The sequence below is a fragment of the Kogia breviceps genome, chromosome 1 (genome assembly GCF_026419965.1).
Source record: "Kogia breviceps isolate mKogBre1 chromosome 1, mKogBre1 haplotype 1, whole genome shotgun sequence".
In the NCBI taxonomy this organism is placed as follows: Eukaryota; Metazoa; Chordata; class Mammalia; order Artiodactyla; family Physeteridae; genus Kogia; species Kogia breviceps.
The window spans coordinates 176,089,207-176,101,043 of NC_081310.1; the positions used below are offsets into that span (position 1 = coordinate 176,089,207).

General features: G+C 45.4%; 1 protein-coding gene across 7 annotated transcripts in view; it reads right to left on the minus strand.

Moving 5' to 3' along the window:
* The window catches only part of ZSCAN20 (zinc finger and SCAN domain containing 20), a 28,220-nt gene extending 17,545 nt beyond the window's left edge, over positions 1–10,675 (minus strand). For 2 of the 7 annotated variants that reach the window (XR_010836316.1, XM_067012063.1), the window contains exons 1-2: positions 10,584–10,657; positions 4,094–4,622 (exon numbers count right to left, since the gene is read on the minus strand). Coding sequence is in view for 4 of the 7 variants with exons in the window: in XM_067012063.1 (XP_066868164.1) it covers positions 4,094–4,513 (420 nt within the window). In the remaining 3 variants the exon portion in view is untranslated. Of the gene's footprint in view, positions 1–4,093; positions 4,623–9,406; positions 9,460–10,579 lie in introns of all 7 variants that reach the window. The other 5 variants (XM_059070875.2, XM_059070879.2, XR_010836317.1 and 2 more) reach the window with 5 other exon arrangements.
* Between the last annotated feature and the right edge of the window lie 1,162 nt (positions 10,676–11,837).

Consider the following 11,837-nt stretch of genomic DNA (forward strand, 5'->3'; position numbering starts at 1 on the left):
ATACACACAACTGTAAATATATATTCTTATTTTTCCCCATTTTTACACAAAAGATAGCAACTATATATATACATTGCCCTGAACCTTTTTTACCCAAAATAATATCCATCTTCATCAAACTTTATTATTGAGTTTGCCAAACTTCACTCCAAAAATCTTTTGGCCAATCTGAAAACTCAAATCCGCTCTCCCAGAGAGGAATTTTATCTTTGAGAAGATATATAAGAATGGGCCATGATCATCAAAAGCCATTCCCAGTGTGGGGACCCACCAATGTCCTGTGTGGTTCGCAGAGAGAAAACACCTGTTTATCAACATTTTAAGAAAATAATAACTTTGTGTTCAAGATTAAAAGTAACTTCGTTATAGTTACAATCTTATAACCCTCAGAAGTGCTGTGGACTAGACCCAACAATAATCCTCACTCCCAGCCCTAGCTCCTCCAACTATTGCTACACCTAAGCAAAGATTCTTATTCCATGGATGGTCATTGTAGACACAGAAAGAAGTAGGTTCAAGTGACAATCAGGAGGCAAAAATTCAGGAAGATATTGGTTGGGCTAAGGTGAATTAAGAATCCATCAAATGTGGTACATATATACAATGGAATACTACTCAGCCATAAAAAAGAACGAAATAATGCCATCTGCAGCAACATGGATGCAACTAGAGATTATCATACTAAGTGAAGTAAGACAGAAAGAGAAAGACAAATATCATACAATATTATTTATATGTGGAATCTAAAATATGACATAAATGAACCTATCTACGAAAAAGAAACAGACTCACAGACATAAAGAACAGACTTGTGGTTGCCAAAGGGAGGTGGGTCGGGGGAGAGATGGATTGGGAGTTTGGGGTCAGCAGATGCAAACTATTATATATAGAATGGATAAACAACAAGGTCCTACGGTATAGCACAGGGAACTATATTCAGTACCCTGTGATAAACCATAATGGAAAATAATATAAAAAAGAATGTATATATATGTATAACTGAGTCACTTTGCTGTAGAGCAGAAATTAACACAACATTGTAAATCAACTGTACTTCAATTTAAAAAAAAGAATCCATCAAAAATGCCTGTGCACCACACTAAAACCTGCACGTGGATGTGTATAGCCACTTTATTCATAATTGCCAAAACTTGGAAGCAACCAAGAGGTCCTTGAGTACGTGAATAGACAAATAAACTGTGGTATATACAGACAATGGCATATTATTCAGCACTGAGAAGAAATGAGCTATCAAGCCATGAAAAGGCATAGAGGAACCTTAATGCATATTACAAATTGAAAAAAGCCAATCTGAAAAGGCTATATACTGTATGATTCCAACTATATGACATTCTGGAAAAGGCAAAACTATGAAGATAGTAAAAAGATCTGTGGCTTTGTGGTTGCCAGAAATTAGGGGGAAAGGATGGATGAATAGGTGGAGCACAGATGATTTTTAGGGCAGTGAAACTATTCTGTACAATATTATAATGGTAGACACATGCCGTTATACATTTGTCCACATCCATAGAATGCACAGTACCCAGAGTGAAACCTAATGTAAACATGGACTATGGGTGATGACAACGTTCAGGGATTTTAACAAACGTACCACTGTGGTAGGGGACGCTGACAGTGGGAGAGGCTGTGCATGTGTGGGGCAGGGGGTGAATAAGAACTCTGTACTATTTTTTTAATAAATTTATTTATTTATTTACTTATTTGTCTTTGGCTGTGTTGGATCTTTGTTGCTGCGCGCGGGCTTTCTCTAGTTGTGGCGAGTGGGGGCTAGTCTTTGTTGTGGTGCCCATGCTTCTCATTGCGGTGGCTTCTCTTCTTATGGAGCACGGGCTCTAGGTGCATGGGCTTCAGTAGTTGCGGCACGCAGGCTCAGTAGTTGTGGCACACGGGCTTAGTTGCTCCGCGGCACGTGGGATCTTCCCGGGCCAGGGCTCGAACCTGCGTCCCTTGCATTGGCAGGCGGATTCTTAACAACTGGGCCACCAGGGAAGCCCAGAACTCTGTACTTTCTGTTCAATTTTGCCACGAAACTAAAATTGCTCTAAAAATTAGCCCTTTTTCTTTTTTTTTAACCTGATGGGGAAAGGGGCTGTGCAAGAGGGTGATGACAGAATAAACAAGCTCAAAATCACAAAATAGCAAAGCTGAAAGATTTTTTTAAGGAAAATATTTTAGAGGCCATTTAGACAGCAACCCTTTTCAGGTGGTGGTTCTCTTTGAGGAACACAGTTAATGTATTTTATTCCATTACTAAGACCTGGAAAAATTTTACCTGCAGAGACTGTAACCAACCTTGCAGTGTAAGATCACAAGCTACGACATATGTGCCTAAGGGGAAAAAACAAGCTTCTCTGCTACTTATCCATTTGTTTTGACATTTGTGAGTACTCAGGAGCAGGTAGAAAAGTTTAAAAATGAAAATAAAAGTCACAGGAGAAAAAAACACATTATAGAGAAGATTCCATTACTTTTTTTTTTTTTTTTCAATTTTAGAAGCAGTTTAACCTTTGCTCAGTTCACAGGGGTATAATTTGAGAACTTCTGGTCTAGTCCAACCCTCTCATTGTACAGACGAAGAATTATAAAGACCTTGATTTAAGACAATTCTCCTCTCCGGGTTTCAAGTTCTTCATCTTCTAGCTCTGAAGCCCTAAGACATCCATATGTTTCTTCACTGCCACTTAAAACAAACAGCTGGCTTCTTTAAAAGAAATAATCTGGGAGGGTGCGGCAATATTTTAAAATAAGGTATACTCTCTCATATTTAGGTCTCTAACTTTAAATATTATGCTTTCTGTATCTTCAATCAGTTTGTAAAGGAATCCAAAAAGCGAAGCCACAGACCTTAAATCTTTCTGGCCCCTAGTCTCACATCTGTATAGAGCTTTACTTTTTACAACATACAGAAAACCCCTACTGTGCATAGAGATATGTCCTCAAACCTATGATTTCCCCCAAAGAAATGTGATTAAGTATAATGTCACAAGAATTACTGACTATATAAGAAGTGGAAACACCAAGGGTATGTTGAGATGAAGGTTCTATGTGGCTGGCTCAGCCCACAGCCAGATGAAGGGCTTGTTCTACAAGTACCAGCTTCGAAGCAGGATACAAAATTTGTGTTGTAGCAAAATTATAAATTATTATCATGGGCTTTTAGGGTCTCTTGCAAATTGTTTAAACTGTGAATGTTAAATCCATAATACTTTCCCTTATCTCAGCTCTACAACTTCTATAAATTTGGACAGGTTACTTACCTGGGTCTGTTGAACCATTTGAAAAAATGGCCATAATAACAGCACCTACCTTATTGGGTTGCTGGGTTGATTAGATAGATGAGCAATTCATACAGAAAGCTTGGAACAGTGCCTGATGCACGGTGAGTGCTCAATAAATGTCAGTTAATATCTCATTTGAGCCTCATGACTCAGAGATATTTCAATTCCCATGGTTTGCAGATAAGGTATCTCTCATGTAGTAGAAAGAACAATGAACTTGGAACCTAAGGATCTGGGTTTAGGCTCTGGTTCATATTGATGGAGCCTTGTGAGCCACCTGACTTTGGGGGCATAGTTTAATCTATAAGATGAGGACAATAATGTTATTTCTGTCTACCTACATTACGGTTGTAGGCATCCAAAGAGATCACATATGTAAAAAGATTCTGTTAAGTATAAAACACAATACAAATTAAATGTACTGTGAATATGGTACTGAGAGGCAGCTTAGAGCAGTGGTTACAAATCCTGCCTTCAGAATCAGACTGCCTGAATTCAAATCCTGCCTCTACCATCTAGTAGCCAGTGACCTTGAGCCAACTACCTTTCTCTCCCTTGCTTCAGTTTCCTCCTGGGTAAAATTAGGCTAATGGTACCTATCTCATTTAACTGGTGACAGGATTAAATGAGTTAATACATGGAAAGCACTTAGAACAGTGCCTGGTACACGGTAGTGTTCAATAAATGTCAGATGCTTGATGATATTATTATTGTGGTTTTGGCAATTATCAACCTAGCTGCAGTCCCGCTACCTTGCCTGACCTGTTCCTTGGAGAACAGACTATTTGCCTCACCCGCTGTCCCGCGGCCCGCGCCTCTCGGTGCCAATCCTCCACCAGGGCCACCGCCTCCTCGCCGCTCTCAGGGTGGCGTGCCTGTACCCAGGCCTGGACCTCCCTGGGTAAGATAGTCAGGAACTGCTCCAGCACCAGCAACTCCAGTATCTGCTCTTTGAGGCGGATCTCCGGCCTCAGCCAGTGACAGCAGAGTGCCCAGAGCTGGCTGAAGGCCTCGTGGGGTCCCGCCGCATCCCTGTACCGGAACTGCCTGAAGCGCTGGCGGGAGGCCTCAGGGCCAGGGCCAGGGTCATGGTCCTTCTCCCGGGGTTGGGAGTCTGGTGGTCTCCACGAGTCCTCCTCCAGCTTGACAATCAAGAGTTCTTCAGCCTCTGGTAGCGGGGAGGCCTGTGTCCGGGCTTCCAGGGCTACAGCCATGGTCTCTCCTGGACGCCTCCTTTCAGCTGGGCCGTCCTTGCCCAGCGTCTTCCTGCATCTGTAGTGTGTCCTCAAGGGGCTCCTGGGAGAGGAAATGCTCCCCCAGGCTCTGAAGGCAGAAAGACAAGGGACAGTGTGAGCAAGAAGACCAGGAGCCTCACCTTCCCCACTCCCCACACACCTTCCACTGCTTTGCAGGGGGTGGGACAGTCGCCAAGAAACGCCCTTTCCCATAAGCAGGAAGTTAGTCCACAATCTGCCACCAAACCAGCAGCCAGCACACCTTGGAGGAAGACAGCACAGTATTAAATCCTCTGGGACACCCTAAACACCTTAGCTGGGCATCAAGGCTGCCATGATTGGTCTCAGCCCAGCCCTCCTCCCTCTACATGTGTCCCAAGTCTGATCTTCCCTCAAGTTGGGTTCCAAATGTCACCCCCTCCATAAGGTCTTTCTTCCTGGGCCTTAAGCTTTCCTCTAAGGGTGCTCTCCTTGCAAAATCCCTCACTCTACACTCTCCCTTGGTCGTCCCACCCATCTGCCATTTTTCACCATCTCCAAACTGACGACTCCCCAAACTCCAGCCGAGACCTGTCTCCAGACTCCAAAGTCCAACCACCTACAAGGCATTTCCACTTGACTCTTTCTTAGGCACCTCCAACTCAATGGGTCAAAAACTGAATTCATCATCTTCTCTTGAAAACCTTTCCCTCTTCTGGAGCTCTCCATCCAGTGAAGGCACCACCTTCCATCAAGGTGCCCATGCCAGAAACGTGGTCATCATATTTTTCCAAATTCCCCACATCCATTCATCACCAAGCTGGGTCTTCTTGACCTTCTCAGCATCTCCATCCCCAGCCAGTGTCACCTCCTTGTCCAAAAAAACATCATGCTTCCACTTGATCAGCCCCCTAACTCATGTCCCTGCCTTCACTCCCCTCACCCCAACCCCTGGTCCATTCTTCACACAACCAGATGAGATCAAAATCTGACCATGTCACTTCCCTGCTAAACACCCTCCACTGACCTCCCATTGCCCTCAGGATAAAGAGCAAGCCTTGCCCAAGCCTCCACCTCATCTCTTGACCACGCTCCCACTAGGCAGGGTGTTTCTGGCATGGCTCATGGCTCCTGTAATGGGCAGCCCTCTGAACCCTCCCACACGCCACCGTCTCCTTTGGGAAGAGTCTCGTCCCTTTCTTCACGTAGCTGTCAGCTGAAATTGTACTTTTTCCAAGCAGCCCTCCCTGTGTCCCAAAACAAGATTCAATCCTCAGCCACATGCTCCCATGCCACCTTAGGTGTTCTCTACCATTACCCTCACCATACTTTATTGTAATGATCTTACCCACTAGATCATACACTTCCTAAGGGACCTAGCACAGCACTCAGCACACAGAGGAAGCACTCATTCAACAGTGAAATCATGGTCAACTGATAACGGTGATGGGTCATGAAGCAAGGATTATAATTAATCACCTTCTAGATTAAAAAGCAGAGAATGATCTTCTTGCTGATGTCAAAAGGAATTATTTTCTCCTCTTTATTTCCATCTCTGTGACACTTCCCATGTTCTACACTGTACTAGAGGGCTGTGTGTACACATGTGTGTCCCCAGAAAGATTACAGTCTCACTGAGGGCAAGGAATACAGCTCACTCTTTTTTTTCACACTCCTCCCCTCCACCACCCCACAATAAGCAAGGTGCACTCAACACAGGAGGCTCTCAGTAAATGCTTGTAGAGTGAATGCCTGGGAGCTGCTTCTTTTACACAATGAAGACTCCGAGGAGATACTCATGCTGGGTTATCTGGAAAAATGAGCTCTCTGCATCACTCCCAACAGATATAGATAACATTAAAAATGCCCACTCACAGGAGGCTATTAGCTGCTTCCAAGTGGGAATGACACAGCTGAACTGAGAATGGAGGAAGGGTGATATTTCAATTTTAGGCCATGTGACTGGACTGTCTGCAAACAGGCAAGGGTGATGAAAAATAAAGGTTTGTCCTAAGGACCTCCACACACATAGGGAGAGGCTAGGAACACAACTCATGACCACCTGGCAACTTCCTGCTTGTCCTTCAGCTACCAGCTCAATGTCACCTCACCTGTTAAGAGTTTCTGGACATGCCCTGGTCATGCCCAGCTCCCATCCCCACTCTCCAAAAATCACCTCCCCTCATCCTGTGTGCCCAAAGCACTTGGCACGTACCTCTAACATAGGTGTTACCTGACACTATTGTAGTTACCTGTTCTTACATCTGACAGTCCCATTAGATTGTATTGCTAGAGCCACTACTGTATCTTACCCATTTCTGTATCCACAGTGCCCAACCCAGTGTCCGATAAATAGCAGGGCCATCGGAAATTTTGCCTTTTATTAAAATGGTAAATCGGGTACATCAAAAGCCTAATAGGCTATGGGAGGTCCATAACTTACATTGAGCTAAAGAATTAACCTTTCATGAAATTTCTTTTTTAACCACCCCTTCATCATGCACTAGTCCAAACACATTTGCATCACTGTCTCACACGAAGACTAATTCGCCAGTCATCTGCAGAGTCCTACTATGGACCCTGCACTGTACTGGGAGCTAAAGCGCCAACAGTGAGTAAGACAAACAGTCTCCACCTTCATCAAAGTTACAGTCTAATGAGAGAGACAGTCCATAAAGCAAGCAAAGAGGTGTATGCTCCTGCACAGAATGAACACTAACAAAAACAGGCAATTAGTAACCCCACCAGGCCCAAAGAGTCTCAGATAACAGGGATTTTCTTCTGGGAATACTTGAAAGTTGCAAAGGTTAGTTTCAAATACAATCTGAAAGATTTTTCTGCTACTCTCTTAGACAAATATGAATAGCGATCTAGCCACAGAGGGAGGTCAACATAGTCAGCAAAGCAGACTTCACACAGAGCTGACAGAGGAAAAATGGACAACGGCATTCCTCAGTCCTGAGACTACCAGAAATATGGGGGCTCACGAGGATCAGCAACCTCAAAGAGTATCCATTTATTGAGTGTCCATGGGGTGCCAGGCTTGGTGCTAAGTGTTCTATGTTCATGATCTCACTGAATCTTCCAGGCAAGCAGCTGATGAGTCATTAGTGTTGAGCTGACTTACACTGATCTGTAACTTACACACACTAAATTACATACAAACACCAGAAGGAGAAGGAAAGGACATAATTTAAATAGTGCAGCCAGTTCCACTCACTATGTGTCTATTCCAGAGCACGTGGTGACGATGCCCACGACTCTACTGGTCCCCAGACTGATCCAGCTCCCCCCAGCCTCTTTCCACTGAGAGTGAGCAGAGTGTCTTTCATACACTGTGGTCACTAAACACAAGCCAACTCTTTCATCTAACGTTCAACCAATAAACCCCAGCTGTGCTATTAGCTTACTAAAAGACAGCATGTTGGTTTCTAAATGGCTCCTAGCCAAAGGATTTTCAAGCTGACTGTGATTTTTGGCTAAATGTGATTTTCACCTTCTGTGCTGACATTAGAATATGATTAGCCCATAAGGTATGACTTCACTATGTCCCCAATTCACATATAGGGAACTGAGCTTCTCTGAAGAAGATTCATGGGAGGTTCCACAACCAGCAAGTGGTAGAGTTGGGATCTAAGCCCAGTTTTCTCCAGTCATTTTTCTTAACCATCACACAGAGCCTCCTCTAGGTTGACAAGTATTCCAAACCCCTGAGAAGATGGTATGGAGAGTGCAAAGAACATGAAGGCGGGAGTGAGCAAATCAGGGTTCCAGTTCCACTCTTGCCTTTTACCAGCTGTGTGACTTGTTACAGGTAATGGAGCCTCGGCGGCTGCCTATCAAAACTGCAGCTTACAGCCAGACTCTACTCAGCAGCTGCCCCAGGCTCCCCAATTAGTAAGATGGGAACACAGCAAAGAAACAGGGAGACTAGAATCAATGGTTACAAATTTAAATGGCTATGGGTCAGGCAATGTAAATGAGTACATGAGTGGAGTGGGGACTGCGGCCAACTACAGAGCACCAGGACGCACACTGGCCCAGTGTTCCCAGGCCTTCCAACTTTTCCCAGAAAAGCTAGAACTCTGCAATTCTAAATGTTGGCAACCAACTCAAAATTGTTTCAAACACCATAAGGATTAAATAGAGGATGATGGTAGGCTTCATTCAGCATGGGCTGTCACTTGGCCACCTTTCAGCTAAATGATCTCAAAGGTCTCTTCCAATAGCCAGGAAGACCTAGAAAGGGTGCAGATTCCTCTCAGCAATGAGGGATCTGCCATCAAAGCCAGGATCCCTTCATAAACCCAGGGAAGCTGAGGGGCATCTTGGCTCCTGTGGATGTGGACATGATTAGTGGGGTGCCAGAAACAGTGGGCTGGAAGAGAAGCTCTACCCAAGTCCCATGGGAAAGGTAAAGACTAGTCTGTGACCTCCAAAAAGAAAGAAACTGGGAGTTCCCAAAGGCTATCAAGCTCACTTGGCTGACGGTCCAGGCTACTGCTTAAAGCAGCCTGACCTTACGCTTAAGGGCTTAAACCAGGGAGAGGAAATAGGGTTCATTTAAGGCACCAACTTCAGTCAACTGTGCTAAGGATTCTGAATCCCATGTGAGTATGTGTTGTGACCAATGAGTTGTGACTTCCAGACACAGGAGGGGGAGTAGTAGCACACACTCCATATATTTGCCACCCCTGGCTTAAACTCCCATAGGCACTGCATCAGCTTCCAGCAGATGGCCCTGACAGGCAGGAGAAGACTAAAGCTCACACCCATGGAAATCCACTGGACGAAGCAGTTTTCAAGCCTGATAGCAAAGCTCACCCTGGATGGTCTTTATTCACATATTCATCAAGCATTTACTGACTTACTTGATTTACATCAAGTACTTACTACTCTGGACTGGGCAGTGGGGAAATGGAGGTGATGCAGAAACTGTTCCTGTCCTGGAGATGCACACAGTATAGTGGAAGAGACAAAAAAGGAAAGAAAAAAAAATCACAGATAATTATGATCAAATGTGGTAAATGCAATAAAAGAGGTCTGTGGGAGCTGGGGTGGGGGGTGACTTGAACAAAGTAACCTTTGAGTTGGTTCTAGAACCAACTCTTTTAGCAGAGAATGGGGGGTGGGGGCGTATATTCTCAGCAGACAGAACAGCATGTATAATGGTGGAAAACCAAACAGCCTCCCTGAGACATGGGGATAACCTTGACAACACGAAGATCAGGCTGGAAAGGGAGTTCATTAAGGGTCTTGAATGTCACGCTAAGGTGTTCAGACTTAATTCCATAGGTGATGGGAGTTAATGAAGCTTTTTAAGTAGAAGGCCAAATCTGATTTGGGTTCAATAGATCACGGTAGCTACAATGTGTTTGTCCAAACTGGGGAGGTGAAAAGGTGTACGCTTCAGCAAAAACCCTGACAAAGAAATGTCTCAAAATACATTAAGGAAATTGAAAGATCTGAATATTCCTGAATGTGGAAGAATGCAAGAGGAATCAGAGGGCGCCTGGTAAAGTGGATGTTGGTACCATTCACTTCCATCAGGCAGAAGGAAAGAGGTGCAGGTTTGGGGAGGAACACAACAGCCAGTCCCACCCACTGGGTTACAGAGGTCAAGACCATTAAAGAACGTGTACGGGGGTATCAACTCAGATGTTTGTTTTAGATGAGCAGGTAGAGGCTGGAACACTATTTTTAAGGTCCGGCTTCATGCTCAGGCCCACTCACCTTCACTTCTTGTAGGGCCCCAGAATCCTCTATCCTTCCCTATAAGGTCTCCAGACCCTTCCACCTTCAGAACCTCTCCCGGTCCCCTCACCTACACACCTTTCTAAGAACCTGCACTCCCAGGGCCTTCTATCTCCCTCCTCATCCCCGACCCCTCTATGACCCTTTCCATCTCCGGACGCTTCATCCTCCGACCGCCCCTCACCCCGACTCCGCATAAAAGCTTCTTTCTCCCCTCTCACCTTCCCCGGCCCCCCGTGACACCACCACCTCCTAAGTCTCCAGCCTAGAGCCTTGAGTCTCAGCTGCCCCCGCCCCGCCACCCGGACTCACCCACCGAGACACCCACTTCACAACAGGGCGGAAGTGTTCCAGGGCTCGCGCAGGGAATGCTGGAACGCGGAGTCCGAACGGCGCCACCCCAGGAATGGAGCGCCTGGGACTACAACTCCCAGAAGGAACCGCGGGAGCGCCGGTGGGCGGCACCTACCGCTTGCCACCTTTCAGATACCGTCAGCCAATAGATGCGTCATCTCCTCCGGGTCCCCGGCACCGGAACAAATCGGAACAGAATCTAAGCGTAAGGGCGGGGCCTGTTGTGATCCCGGTCCTTTCCACAAGCTCTGGGGTAACGTCACAGCCCAGTGGGCGGGCATTCAAGGAGAAGGGGCGGGGTGTATTGAAGGGGAGAAGCGAGAGCCCGAGGCCCTGGAGAGATCAAAGCAGAAACAGTAAGAAATAAGGGAGAGAGAGTGACTGGAGGTGACCAGACTGGTGGGCGGGAGAGAGTTGAACAATTGTAGGTTCAATTTCCAGCTCACAGTTAAGCTGCGTAACTTTGGATCAATTGAGAACCTCGCTTTCTTCACCTGTTAAGTGAGGCTAATAATAGCATCCATGTCGCTGGGTTTTTGTGAGGCTTACTGGGATAATACACCTAAAACATTAACTCAGAACTTGGGTCCTAATAGCGAATATTAGCTATTATTATGTAAATCAGTTAATATGGAACTTGGCACTTCCTGGGTGTTGGAAGAATGTTAATAGTTATTAGAATAATAATAATCACAACAATTTTAATATAAATGCAGTTGGTTTGTTCCGTTGTGAATACTTTGGAGTATGAGCAATCTAATAATGGGTTTGAGAATGTGGGGTTTTTTTGTTTTTTTTTTTTTTTTTTTTGCGGTATGCGGGCCTCTCACTGTTGTGGCCTCTCCCGTTGCGGAGCACAGGCTCCGGACGCGCAGGCCCAGCGGCCATGGCTCACGGGCTCAGTCGCTCCGCGGCATGTGGGATCTTCCCGGACCGGGGCACGAACCCGTGTCTCCTGCATCGGCAGGCGGATTCTCAACCACTGAGCCACCAGGGAAGCCCGAGAATGTGGGTTTTGTAGTCAGAAACAGATTCAAATCCCAGCCCAACGACTTAATAGCTGTGTGTCTTTGAACGAATTATTGCGTCTCTTTTGTCTTCAGTTTTTTCCTCGGTAAAATGCAGGTGATATAACAGAACCTACATTGCAGGGTATTGTGAAGATTAGATGAGATAATGCAGGTAAAGCATGGTCTCTGAAGTCAAGGTGCTTGTG